Source organism: Monodelphis domestica, chromosome 4 (genome assembly GCF_027887165.1).
Source record: "Monodelphis domestica isolate mMonDom1 chromosome 4, mMonDom1.pri, whole genome shotgun sequence".
In the NCBI taxonomy this organism is placed as follows: Eukaryota; Metazoa; Chordata; class Mammalia; order Didelphimorphia; family Didelphidae; genus Monodelphis; species Monodelphis domestica.
Genome location: NC_077230.1, coordinates 91,802,167 through 91,816,719, shown reverse-complemented (window position 1 = coordinate 91,816,719; position 14,553 = coordinate 91,802,167). Strand labels below are relative to the sequence as shown.

At 35.1% G+C, this 14,553-nt stretch overlaps 1 protein-coding gene across 2 annotated transcripts in view; it reads left to right on the top strand.

Annotated features, from left to right (window-relative positions):
* OSBPL11 (oxysterol binding protein like 11) overlaps window positions 1–14,180 on the top strand; it is a 94,562-nt gene extending 80,382 nt beyond the window's left edge. For both annotated transcript variants that reach the window (XM_001373272.5, XM_056793584.1), the window contains 3 exons: window positions 2,917–3,099; window positions 3,782–3,935; window positions 12,452–14,180. In XM_001373272.5, the coding sequence (XP_001373309.3) occupies window positions 2,917–3,099; window positions 3,782–3,935; window positions 12,452–12,517 (403 nt within the window). In that variant the 3' untranslated portion in view covers window positions 12,518–14,180. The remainder of the gene's footprint in view (window positions 1–2,916; window positions 3,100–3,781; window positions 3,936–12,451) is intronic.
* Window positions 14,181–14,553: the final 373 nt, after the last annotated feature.

Below are 14,553 nucleotides of genomic sequence, written 5' to 3'. Positions count from 1 at the left end.
AAAAGATTGAAAAAGAAGAAATGGTTGCTGAAGCAAGGTCCAGCAAGCAGAATATGGGAAGGAATTCAGGAGCATAGGTAGAGGGGAACAGCTTCAGTAAGAATAGAGATACCACTTTTATGCCAGAAGAAGACAGAATAGATGACAATATGGAGAAGCTTGTGGGTATGGAGGAGAGGGAATTTGAGAGAATGTAGCCATTTAATATATTAGAAATATGGTTGCAATTAGAGACTTGAAGAGGAAGAAAAGAGCTTCAAGTAATGACTGTGAGAAAAGAAATTAGAAGTGAGTATAAGAATAGAAAGAAAAATTTCTTTAGTAGCAAATGGAGCATATTTTAAGAATTTGATGATTGTTTTTTGCACCAACTCTGTGAAGGAAGGGATTTTATTTTTACTAACTTATTTGTTATATCACCTACATTTCTGAAAGTACTGTCCGTACCCAAAGCAAGCCATTTCTTGTAGTAGAGAATTTTAGAAGATGTGGAGGAAAAGCAGTTCATAGGCAGAAGACTTTTTAGCTGTTTTTAAAAAGTGGATTTTTAAAAATATCTTTTGTTTTTACATCACTCATATTTCCCTATGTGTTCCTCTCTCTCCCTTTTCCCAAAGAGCCATACCTTATGACAAGGAATAAAAAAGAAGATGAGGAGAAAATAAGCAAATCAATCCAAACATTGGGAAAAGTCTGCTTGTGTTTGCAGTGTTTCACACAACATTTAGTTGTAGATCCTTATACTTAAATTTTGATAGTAATCATGTACATTGTTTTCTGGGTTTGCTTATTTCACTTTGCATCATCAGTTCATCTAAATTTTTCTGGGTTTCTCTGGCTTCATGAGGTTCTCAATTTATTAAAGTACAGTAATATTCCATTAATTTCATGTATCACAGTTTGATTATAGCTATTCCCCAATCAGTGGGCACCTGGTTTGTTTTTAATTCTTTGCTAAAAGATTCTGTTTTATTTTAGCTGATGTGAAAACATTAACAATTTATGACAGTGCATTAATGTCCCTGTCTTTCTACACCTCCTATAACATTGCTTATTCCTATCTTTCATCATCATCAAGGACAATGCTTTTTCCACTATACCATAATTCTTCTTTCATCTATACAAATACTGTATGTACTACATACATATACATATATATGTATACATACACATATATACATACTACTTATCTCAGAAGGGTTTTATGAGGATCAAATCCAATGATATTTTTGTTTAACCTTTTACCAGTTTTAAATATGAACCAGGATTTTTTATTAAGACCATAAGCTGAGTAGGAAAGAATATAAAAATGAATAACTATGGAGAGGAACATAAAAGATGTACTAACCTCTATATAACCTGGTTTAAATCTGCCTTCATCAGCACTTTAAATATAGTTCTGAGTTTATGTGGTGATGGAGGAAAAAGGTGAGTGTTGAATATCACCTCATATCCAATTAGGTTACATAAAGCAGATGGAATTTCAAGGAAAGGAGGAAGATTGGCAAGCTAGTTCAGAGGGAATATGTAGAGTGCAACTTGAGAGAACATGTAGTCAGGATAGGCATATCAAAGTAATCATTTGTGTTCTTATGCAAAAAAACCCTAAATCTTAGTGTCAGGCCATTTCTTTAGTCTAGATCTTACCCTTAAACAGACCACACCCACATTTCTACTTCTCATTAGCTGGTACATCTTCACTAATCTGGGGGCTTTTTATGCTCAGAAGTAAGCTAAAATAAAGCCAGAGAACAAGTTACTCTTGCCCTGCAAATAGGTTCACTCTCACATTTTTTTTATCACTGTTCTACCTGACTACCTGGATTCAGGACGTGTGCCTGCCTTGACTACAAAGACCCCTTTATCTCCTGCCTGGTTCCCAGATACAGAATATTATCAACTGATAATTTCTAATTATAATTATATTTATTATGATGTTATAGTATAATATAAATTATAATTTCCTACGTCTATCTTGAGATCTTGGTTCTTGAACCTTTGACCTGCTTCTGATCAGATAGCCAGTATCTTCTTTGACCTCCTGTTTCCCAAGTCCCTCAACTTGCTTCTGATAATTTCATTCAGCACTTATTAAATATTTGTTAAATGTCTATTATGGACGAAGGACAATGGGAAATATAAAGATGTGTAAAGCATGATCTTTGCCTATAAAGAAGAGCTTAATAATCTAATACAAATGGTAACTTGAATTTTTAAACCAGCTTTATTAGCTTTTGGACCCCAAGTTCACATCTAGTATAGTCTTCAAACCTGATTTGCAAACTCCAATTCCTATATATGCCCTTTTTGGTCCTAATTTCTTGCCTCACCTGAGCCTATTGCTTTCTGTCCTGTTAGATAACATGTAAAATATGATTAGATCTGTTCCTATTCCTAGCACTCATTTGAGCTATATCCTGCCTGTCCACAGATAAGCTGGCCAGATAAATCTTCATTAATTTTTGAACAGCAGTATTCCATCTCTGTATTTGGATTCTGACACTGGCTTATCTGTTTTTGTCTGAAACAGACATTCAAAGTTTGTTTGTTTTTAATTGTTGGTTTTTTAAGTTTTTAAAAAGTGGAGTTTCAAGAACTCATAGTAGAGAAGACCTAATGTATTTAGGCAAACGTACCTCATGAGATACAAAAAAAAAATTAGACAAAATATTCTGTTGGTAAATATTACAGTAGTGTTTGAATACAAAAGCATTTTTTCTTAGTGGTGGGTCAAAAATTTTCTCAGTGAAGGGAACACAGGATGCAATTTTTTTCTTCTCAGGGAGCCAGATCAGCTTGAGATGAATTGGATAACCAATTTAAACAGTGTTCATAGTAAGTTTCAGTTTCCGAATTCAATGACTTAAGATTAATATCACTTATTAAGTTGTGTCTTTACTTTCTCTCTGTCTCTAGGGTTACAGCTGAAGTAAAACATAATACTTCTAATACTGTGGTATGCAGAGTACAGGGAGAATGGAATAGTGTTCTTGAATTCACTTACAGTAATGGAGAGACAAAGTATGTGGACTTGACTAAATTATCTGTGACTAAAAAAAGAGTTCGGCCCTTGGAGAAGCAGGGGCCTTTTGAATCTAGGTAAGTCAACATGGTGTGGTAGAAGTTCTAGTCTCAGTTCTTCCATTAACTTCTGATTGTGGATAAATAAAATGTGAAGTTTAGACTAGATGACTTTCCAACTCTAAAATGTTTTAATTCTAAGTGACATTCAATTAAATAATTCATTATAAAAATCAAGTCTCTAAATTAATGTCCAGATATTCCCAGATCAAGTGTTCTCAGGTTAAATCCTGTTTTAACAAGCTTATATATACTCCTGAACTAGTAGAAATCAAGCAGAACATATTGCTATTAAAATTCATTTAGTCTGTGTGTTCCCCGAATTAGCTTAATTTTAAAGTGTATAATCCCTGTTGCATAGCAGCCTGTGAGTAGATATAAATGTAGACATAATAATAATTCTGCCTGCATCAAAAATATTCCTTTTAATGTCAGATTTGGCATTCACTATCAGATGTAGTTACTATATCAATTTTTGTTATGGAAATGGTCTCTTTTAGAGGTTGAGAGAAGTAGTAATATTGGGAAGTGAATGTGATGTAAAAAAACAAAAAGCCTCAGTAACAGTTATTTAGAAAAGAAAACAGAACTGATTTAGAAAAATTTGCTGTCATTTGAAAGACAATCAAATCTATTTCTTAAGCTTTTTTTTTTAAGGCTTGTAAAATTGCAAAATAATAGCCAAAGATTCCAATTTCAGACGACTATGGAAAAATGTCACAGAGTCTCTAAGGGATTCTGAAATTGATAAGGCAACAGAACATAAACGAGCTCTAGAGGAGCGTCAGAGGAGTGAAGAGAGGCATCGTGCTGAGACAGGCACAGCGTGGCAAACCAAATATTTTATTAAAGAGGTAGGTTTCATTAATTTTTATGCTGACTCTTACCTTCTTTGATAATGACTTGTGCTTGCAGATCTTTTGCTGCCTTGTTATGTCTCACAGATTTATTCTTCCAAAATGGCCCAGTTTAACCATCCTTTGTTTTATAATCATTCCAATTTGACAGAAAAGGCTGAGTGCAGTTATTAGAAATGATCTGATGGTTTTGACTGACTACAGTGAACTTATTAACACTTGAGTTTAAAGTGAGCTTAGCTAGTTTTAGAAACTTTCAAAGGCTACATGAGCATCGGTTATTATTAATGAGGGACATGAATAATTGCCAACATTTTCAGAATGCATCATGTGTAGATGAATCAAACTAAAGGTCTGGAATTGCCTCTCATATCCAGAGAATACTGATAATTTCATGGGTTCATGTCTCTTCTTTTGCATCAGTTATAGCAGATAGGATTGTAGGGCAATAGAAGAAAAACTTCATGTGATTGATGACAATAAAGCAAAGTGGCTGTTAAATATGGCACATGATGCCCACTATCCCCATTACTCTTTTATAGCAGTTTTAAAATAATAAGATACTTGAGTTTTTAAAAATTGCTCAACATTGGATTATATTAACGGATTGTAGATATCCACCCATTGCCCTCTACACTAATCAAACCTTCTTTGGGTATTATGTTTAGTTTTAGGTATGACATTTTTAAGGGGTTATTGACAAATTAACATTTCCATTGAATGGTGAAGGGCCTCAGATATTGAAGGAAATATTAACCTAAAAAAGATAAAACTGGGAGCAGCTAGGTAGCTCAGTGAGAGCCAAACCTAGAAACAGGGGGTCATGGGTTTAGATCTGGTCTCAGATACTTCCTAGCTATATGACCCTGGGCAAATCATTTAACCCCATTTTTTAATCCTTACCTCTCTTCTGCCCTAGATCCAATGCATTGTATTGATTCTAAGATGGAAGGTAAGGGTTTTTAAAAAGAGAGATAAAAAAGAAATCATTATAACTACTTGAATTCAAATAAAATTGACCTAAGTGAGACATTACCATTAGAAATATTGTAGTACAAAACTTTGATAACTGTGCATTGGTACTCTGGACTTCCTCCCAGAGTAGGAAACACCCTGTCATTAGAGATTTTCAGAAAGAGACCAAAAGCTTTCAATATCAGTAAATAAGTGAGGGAAGAAATAAGTTTTCTCTGTTTAAAGCTGTGAAGGGAGAGGGGAGAGAAAAGGTTAAAATTTGTAAGAGTTGATATGTACTAGTAATTGTATTTTTTATACCCTTTCCTTTTTAATTCTTCTGTTACGGTTTCTTTTGATAATAACAGATAGCTAAAATGTTCTCTTTTGTTATAATTGCAGTTCTAACTAGCCTCAATGCCTTTGTTCTAACTAAAATGCCTTTAAGACCAATATTGAAATAATTCCATTGATCTTTTCAGTTTGACAGTAGCTGGATTCCCTTGTTGGGACAGAATATTTGATCTTTGGCTTTAAAGCTTATCCACTTGATGGTTTATGGCCTACTAAAATTTGTACTAAACTTCACCTTTTACCTCATTTCATATCTTAGTATAATTTGAGCCATTATCTTCTAAATCTCTTCTTGACTTGAGATTAATAAAACTGTGGGAAAATCAGGTTGTTTTTCATGCCCACACATAAAAATGAATGCATGCCCTTTTGGGGAAAATCATAAGAAGGGAATTTTAAAATAATCATGTTCTGGTTTCTTTTCTTATTTGTGTGTTGTAGTGACTCTTGAACTTTGTATTAAATTTCTCCTTCACTTCTGCTAAAGTTTTGATTTTTCATAGTATTTTAAGGATTAGAATTTTCACCCATATAAATAGGAAATATAAATAGGTGTAGACAGTCTAGTCCCAGAAGCACAAGTCTAGTAAATCACTGAGCAGAGAGCCTGACTCTACCAGAAACTTTGATGAAATCTGTAATAAACCTTTTTTACTTTGGTTTATCTTGGTTTCTAATGTTGTGATAATATCTTTTCTGACATTATTTCACAAACCTAATATGAAGATGAAATAGCACCTACAATAGTAATTTGTAGGGAAAAGAGTACTAAAAAAATCCAAGCCAGTATTGGTTGTTAGATAATAGTTGGTAAATATTAATTAAGTACCTCCTATGTGCCAGGCACTATGCTAAGTACTAGGGATACAAAGAAGGGAAAAAAATAGCCCTTGTCCTTAAGGAATTCACTGTCTAATTGAGTAGACCACACATAGAATGATGCTAAAAAATGCTTAGTTATGGTGGGGGTGCTTCCAAGAGTTTCCCTAGGGGTACAGTAAAGGACTTTATGAAGTTATGTAGCCTTGGTAGAGAATGACAGTGACTTCCCTCACATGGAGAATATCCACTTTCCCTACTCTATAACCAAAAGGAAGGGACATTAGGGCAGGGGTTATGAAGGAGGGATTAGTTTCAAAATTGATGTCATCTTCCAGGATGATAAGTTTTTTGAGATAATGATGTTCGAAGAAAGCATTTGCAGTAGGAATTGAGGTGACTACCAAGAATACTATTTTTCATTGTCCTCTTAATTAAGTCTTTTGACTTTTTAAATTTTTTATTTATTATTATTTTATTGATAAGTGGATTCTTTTGATTTCTACTTTACCTTTTGGTTCTAGAATATCAGGGTAGTTTTACTTAATAATTTCTTGAAACATGGTCTATAGGGCCTTTAATGGTTTTCAGGTAGTCCAATAATTCTTAAATTATCTCTCTCCCATCTATTTTCCAGGTCAGGGTGGTCCCCAGTGGTCCTGACAAGAATAGTCACATTTTGTTCTACTTTTTTTTATTCTTTTGATTTTGTTTTATTGTTTCTTTATGTCTCATGTAGTCATTAGCTTTGACTTGCCCAGTTCTAATTTTTAAGGAATTATTTTCTTCCATGAATATAGCCTTTTCTATTTGGCCAGTTATTCTTTTTTAAGAAGTTGTTTTCTTCACTGAATTTTTAAAATAATTTTTGTATATCTTTTTCCATTTGGTCAATTCTGCTTTTTAAGGTATTATTTTCTTCAGTAATTTTTCTTACCACTATTGACTCTTTTTTGAGATTTTCTTATCTCACTCTCATTTCATTTCCTTTTTTTTCTTCCACCTCTTTTATCTGATTAAAAAAAAAATACCTTTCTTTCTATCTTAGAATCATCACAAGTATCAGTTCCAACACAAAAGACCCACAAGGGCTAAGCAATTGGTTTTAAGTGAAATGCCAAGGATCACACAACTAAAAAATGTCTGAGGCTAGATTTGAATCTTAGACCTGATTCTCAATTCACTGAGCTACCTAGCTTCCCCCTCTCATTTGAATTTTACAAATTGTTTTTTGGACCTGAGATCAATTGACATTTTCTTTGAGGCTTTGTTTATAGCCATTTTGAAATTATTGTCATCTTCTGTATTTAATGTTTTGATATTTGTCTCCATAGTAATTTTCTTTAAAATCAGATTTTGTTCCTGGGGTAGAGGGGGGTAGTTTCCAAAATTGAGGTTCTTTTCTCTTTTCTCTCCTCCACTCTCCTCCCCTCCCCTCTCTTCCCTTCTCCTCTCCTCTTCTTTCCAGAACTGGTTCCAGAGGCTCTTTAAGTTTTCAGTTCTTATGAGGTGGTATGGTATGACCTAAGGAGCAGTGTGGTCATTACTCTCCTGGCTGGTACTATAGTCTGTGAAGGAATAAGTTTTCTACCCTAGAATTGTGACCATAGTTTCCATTCTCCTATAGCCAGAAACTGTAGTGTGCCCTCTGAAATAATCTATTCCAGGCCCTTCTATCCTTTAAGAAAATTATTAAAGTTGGGCTCTGTAACTGTTAAAGGGAGTACTATTCCAGGCTTCAGGTTCTTTGTGTAGCTGCCTTCAGAGCTTGCTCTGGGCCTCTAGCTACTTTCAGTTCTTGCAAGGTGATAAGTTATGAGGAGAGGTGTGCTCTGGTCTATTAATAAGATGAAATCATGCCTACTTTACCTAACAAAAATACCTGTGGCTCCTATTCTCCTTTCTAATTCTCCAATGTTATATTCCATTTGCTCTCTCTTGTCCCACAGACATTAGGACCTAGTAGAAAGACAAAGAGAGAGCCAAGATCTGGGATAGTGATGATATATGCTTCTTTTCTACCTTGGAACTGTGACCCTGCTCCCTTATGACCATTAGTACTAGTGTGTGCTAGTGCTGCTCCTCACCTTACAACCTTACCCTAGGACAATTACCTAGATCTGTGATGGGCAATGTGATGTCTAATACCCAGAGCCAGAAAAGGGACCCCTGCAATCTCCTTCTAAATAGTTGCCCGTCTCCCTTTACCAGCTGTGGCTGAGAGCTCCAGAAGCCTTTGCTTGCTGCTTTAACTGCACCCAGGGGCCCTGGCATGCTGCTTTTATGCTCCCTCTCCTCCCCAGTATACTAGATCACTTGTGCCAGCCTAGTAAGGGTTGAATAATTACTTTACCCCATCTTTTTGTGAGTTATGCTGCTCCAGGATTTGTCTTATGGTGTCATCATCTTTTGGAGAGTAATTTGGCAGAGATCATATGAGAGTTCCTTCTCCATCATCTTGGCTTTCTTTTCAGCAATGCCATTTTGGGATTAACAAAATAGAGCAAAATAGTTGCTATTTGGTAGGGTGGAAAACCTCAAGGTTATAGTTGTCTATAGTTTGATTGGTCCTTTGAAAACTTCAGAACTGTACAAGCTGCTCAGATAGATAAAAATGGGGAAAGAATTTGTATGTTTTTCATAATTGAGGCTGTATACTACTGTTATTTGATACTTATTGCACTTCAGAAATGTAGTTTAGGTTTATTTACAGGCAGTAATAAGATTTAGTTGATCTTAAAGAAAAAACACACTTTATAGCCTGTTAGTATTTTTAGGAATTTCTGAATTTTTTGGTATTTCCTTCACCAAAGTAGATTGCTTCTTTTCTATGCCTTACCCTTTATCTTCATGAATTATGGTTGAAAATGTCATCACTAGCTTAGCAAAGATTGTTGTGATAAATCTCTTCAGATTTCATAAGTAAATAATCTCTAATTACAGAAATATACTGTAGCACATCAGTGACAGTCCTTTTCAGCTTGGAAGAACCTGAAAGAATTTGTACTCTGTTAGAGTAGCCTTCAAGATCTCAGTATCACCTTTATGTCATGAAGAGGCATAAGTGGATTTTGGGCAATTTTTTTTTTTGCTTGTGCTGCTAAAAATTTAATAACTCATGAATATAATTAAGGTAATGTTGTGTTATGTAATAATTAAAATGGTTGAGGTCATAAACTGTAGTGCTTAAATAGTGGAAGACTTAAATTGTAGTAGATAAAAGAGTGGATGAATAAATTGTGATGTTTTCACTACAGTGTTTTGTTTTTAAATCAATATATAAGGTGGTCTCCAGGGAAATATTCCCAATTATGAAATATACCCAAATCAACTGGGTTTTATGGAGATTTTAATTAATACAAATGAGGAATTAAAGAAAGAGAGAAAAAGAGGGAATAATGAGAAAGGGATAAGCCGGCCCTGGCCAGTCCTGGCCAACTCAGGCCTAAGCCCCAAGAGAAAAGATCAGCCAGTCCTTAATCACTCACCACAAGATCTGTCCAAGCAAGGATTCTAGTGACACCAGGCCAGATTCAGTTAGCTCAATCAAGTTCAGCCATCAAGCCCTTCAAGGCAGCTTGGCCAATCGCCTCCTTCAATTCAGCCTTTCCCAGCTGACTGTCCCAAGAGAGAGCTTTTCGTCTCCTTTTAAAGGGAATTTTCTCCTATGTCACCTCCCCTAAGTCCTTACATCTACCAATCACAGTAGATGTTTTTCAAAGGACAAACCATTCTTAGTTCACACCTGAGAAGACTAATCTTTTGAGTAATTCATACCTGAGTAGACTAGAATCTCTGAGTAAGTTTTTACCTCTTTGTTCCTTGTAAGTTCACAAGTTGCCTGACCTTTATAGGTACTTAGCACCCTTTTGTATTAGTCCTAAAATAGGCATGGCTTAAAGAACTTTTTGTCTTACTCTAGGTATGGGTTTAAGTACTTTTCATTGTTCAGAAAAGAGTTTACAACTTTATCTTCCCCTAGGGCAGACTTAAGTAGGGGTGGAGTAGAGGTCTCACATTCCTGATCTAAGTAGAGGTCTCACATTCCTGATCTAAGTAGCTTCACTGCCCAGATGGGGAATGGTCCCAATGGGGAATGGTCTTAACCCAACCTTATGAAGTAGGGTTTGAGAATTTTTAAGGTTCGCAGTTATCAAAGATGAGTTTTATTTTTAAACATTATTTAATAGTTAAATCACTTTATATTTGCAAAGTGCTTTATCGTTTTCAAAATATATTTCTAGTTATCTGATGTTTATAATTCGAGAAGCATTCTTTATATTACAGATGAAGAAGCTTGAGTTTGAGAGGTTCAGTGATTCCTTTGAAACCACATAGGTAAACTGGATCTAGAATGCTGATTCCTAACTTGTTGATAAGAGAGAGAGAGAGTTAGTTCAATGAAGAAATGTAGTGGATCATACGTTCCTTCTTGGAATAGTAATGGAGTAGATGGAATAGTATGTAAAGTTATGGTGACAGGATTGTATTCCCCTATAGTTGAGACTCCATGGTACAAATGAGCTTGAAGGTGGGGAGAGAAGCTACCTTGTACCCACTTAGAGTTCACAAAAAATCAGAATATATTACTGGCATAAATAGCATACTATAAATTGATTGTTAGTCCCTTGAAAGGAGGAACCATGTATTATATTTCTTTGTGTCCTCCAGAGTAACATTGTGTTCTAAAAATATTATGTTTTCTCATAATTGTTACTTTCAGTAGTACAGAGACAACCTAGTGTTTTGTGGATGGATCTGATAACTTAGATGAATATGACTAATTTAGTCACATCAACTAGTGACCAAGAAGTTTAGTCTTTTATTTAATCTACCAGCTATGTCAATTTGACAAAGAAGATCCTTTTCATAAGGAAAACACAGACCTCCATAGGCAAGATAGCTTCCTTCAAGGCATACAAAAACAAAATTCACTTAAAATTCTTCCAATACACTAACTTTGTCACATTCACTTAAAGCCTACCCATGACACATTATCATTAAACTTCATGATTTTCCTATCACTTTATGATTATTCATTAGAGACTGTTGTATTTTCTTAAAACTTATTTTCTTAAGTGGTATGTTTTATTTTCTTAAAACTTATTTTTAAGGTTCAATAAATGTAAATATATTATCTGATCCTTAAAATGATACTTAAATGTAGGTGGCATATATCATTATCTATCCTATTTCACAAGTAAGGAAACTGAGACACATTAAGAGGTCTGCATTTGTAGAGACTTCTAATTAAATCCAGTGTTCTTTTATTTATGCCATTTGGCTTTAGAAACAGGAGCAAGAATTTTCCTTCCCACCTCAATGATTTATCTGCCAAGTAACTCAAAAGTATTGTTCATTCATATTCCATTCTTCCTGATCCCATTTGAAGTTTTCTTGGTAAAGATCTTAGAATGGTTTGCCATTTCCTTCTCCAGCTCATTTTATAGATTTATGGGAGAATGAGGGAGGTAAGCAAGATTAAATGACTTGCCCAGGATCATACAACTAGTAAGTGTGTGAGGCCAGCTTTGAACTTAGGAAGATGAATATTCCTGACTCTAGGCCCCACATTCTGTCCACTGCACCATCTAGCTGCTCATCAAAACTACTGTTAGTCAAACTCCAAGATTTGGATCCTTTTCCAATGACTCTCCTGCCCTTCGTTCCCCTATTTAAGCCTGCCAACTAAAATCCACTCCTCAGATACCTTCATATGTAGCTACCTTAACAGCAGCTCCTCCCAATTCTCCTTCCCCATTGGGACACAGCATCCATCATCGCCATCCCAGACCTTGGCTCTCTCTTTATCTTTCTACTAGGTCCTAATGTCTGTGGGACAAGAGAGAGCAAATGGAATGACACTGGAGAATTAGAAAGGAGAATAGGAGCCACAGGTATTTTTGTTAGGTAGAGCAGGCATGATTTCTTCTTATTTTTTAATAGACCGGAAACTTCTTTCATTTCCGTAAACAAGGATGGGTCTGCAACATCTTGAAATAATCATCAGAATGGCCACACCTTTTTTAGGTTTCTTGAGAGTAAGAATTGTTGCATTTTCACTATTTGTATCTTTACTGTCTAGCTCACAGTAGGTGCTTAATAAATGCTTGTTACTTGATTGATTTAGTAGTCATAGGTAAGGTCTTACTAGACACACACACACACACACACACACACACACACACACACACACACACACACACGTCTTAAAATATAGACAATTCTCAGTGCCCTGGTCAAAAGGGCAGAATCTCTTACAGAGGTTAACAGTTGTGGTGTGGGAAGAGGCTTCTACCTCCAGAGTGGGCAACTGCTGGCTCTATTTACAAAGAGTAAATGCACTTCGTGGTGTCCTTCTCTAATTTCTTTTCCATTTGTTTCAGGGAGAAGGCTGGGTTTATTATGACCCCCTTTGGAAAACAATCCCAGTGACACAACCAGCCGAGTGAACCAAGCTAGCTAAGACTCTCCAGGATTTGGTTTCTTCTGCTTACTTTACCCCTAACCCTGTCAGAATGGAGCTACTACAGTGAGCATCTTGTTTTTGATGGCACAGTTAAAAGGACACATCTAGCAGGGCACTTTAGTACTACCAAAAATCCAAGCTATTGAAGAAAGGTAGTGGACCTTTTCATGGACTTCTTTCGTATAACACAAACAATGCCATCTTCAAGTCTTTTACATGAATTATTAGACAATTTATTCTTATCTGGTTTCTGCTACGAAGGCTAACCAAGTTTCAGACCACTTGACTTTGCAAGTAGCAGCCAGACCCAGTGGCATGGGCACAGCAGCTCTGATTCCATGGATTTGAGAAGTGGAGCTTCTTTCAAGGTCTATACTTTGTTTTGTGTCAGGGACTGACCTTTCCCTACACATATAAACAAAGTGGAACTTGTGATTCAAGGAAGAAATTCGTGAAGGAAAAAAAAAAGACTTCGACTGAGACGAACACAGTCACTGGACCTGGAATCAGTGTTAGAAACCAACCAGATTGGGGTAACAAGACACTTCTCTTCTTCAGAAAAGACTGTGTTGTGGGCCCACATCTGAGAAAAGTACCAATCTCTGTTGGAACTCCATTTTTAAAAAAATTTATAAATTGGTTAGAATTATAACCATGGAGAATTTTTCCCCCCCTGAACCATTTTAATATACTTGAAAACAAATTTGACTTGAATTGACAAAAGTCCTTCAGAATGCTTTTCAGCAGATTTTAATAAATATCACGTGAGAGACTCTTTTTAACAAATGTATCCATGTTGTCAGTGTGGTGAGGTTTGGGGACTTTCTTGAACTAAGGCAGTGAAGGGAATAGCAAACATTAAAAAATGTATTACTTTTTTGTCCTTGATTTTTTTTTCTATTTTGAAAACAAATATCCAGTATTATATGCTATTCCTGTGGATTAGTTTGATTTCTCTTCATTCAAAATTCAAAGCAACCACCAGTGTTTGTCATTAATCTAGGAAGAGTTGTTTATTGTGATGGAAAATACATGAACTGTTGTTTTGCTTTGTTTTGTTTGAAAATCATATGTCAATGAAAGGTTAGTATGAAATAGAAATTTATTAGGAAATGTATTCAGGTACAGACATTCTTTTTTTTAATAAGTATTTTATTGAAGCTTAAGAATTGCTGGCAATTAAGAGAATAGTGCTGATTATGGCTTTCATTATACATTCATTCAACAAGTATTTATTGAGTACTCATTGTGTGTACTCAGCACTTGTTATTACAAGCTACCTTAATTTTCCCAGAGTGGTGCCTTATTCTGTTTCTTCTGATGTAGTCTTCCAATCAGTGTGTATCTGTAATAAAATTGTTCATCAGCCATTTTGGGTGGCTGGTTCCATTGCATCATCATGAGAACCCTTTTGTGATTCTGTCATTTATGTTCTACTAAAGGGATAAATGGAATGAGAACATCCAAAAAAGAGTTTAAATAGTTTTTTAACAAACTGTAAATCATACATGCAAAAGATTTCCTTTATGCACAATTACTTAATAATTCCTTTGTTCATTTTGCTGTGAAATGCACTGAAAAATCTCAAAATGAGTCATAGTCCCTGTGTGGGGAAATGGAAAAATAATAAAAATACAAAACAATGAGTAGCTGTTGTCTTTTCTCAGAAACTGGATGTTTGGGAAGAAGTAAGAATTTATATCATTAGATTTCTTGCCCTGCTCATTTGAGAGTCAGTAATTTTCTCTCCAAAAAGAATCTTTTACTTGCAGGATAAAGCTATCAGATGCCAAATTCAATTCAGCCAATTTTGTTTTGGGGGTGGTTTTTTTGTTTGTTTTTGAGTATTAATTTTTTTAAATAATATTTTCCCCTATTCCATGTGAAAACAATTTTTAACATTCTTTTTTTTTCTTTTGAGTTACAAATTCTCTCTTTTCTGAGCCCTCCCTGAGATAATACACAATCTGATATAGATTTTACATGTGTAATCAAATAAAATAATTTTCCATATTAGTC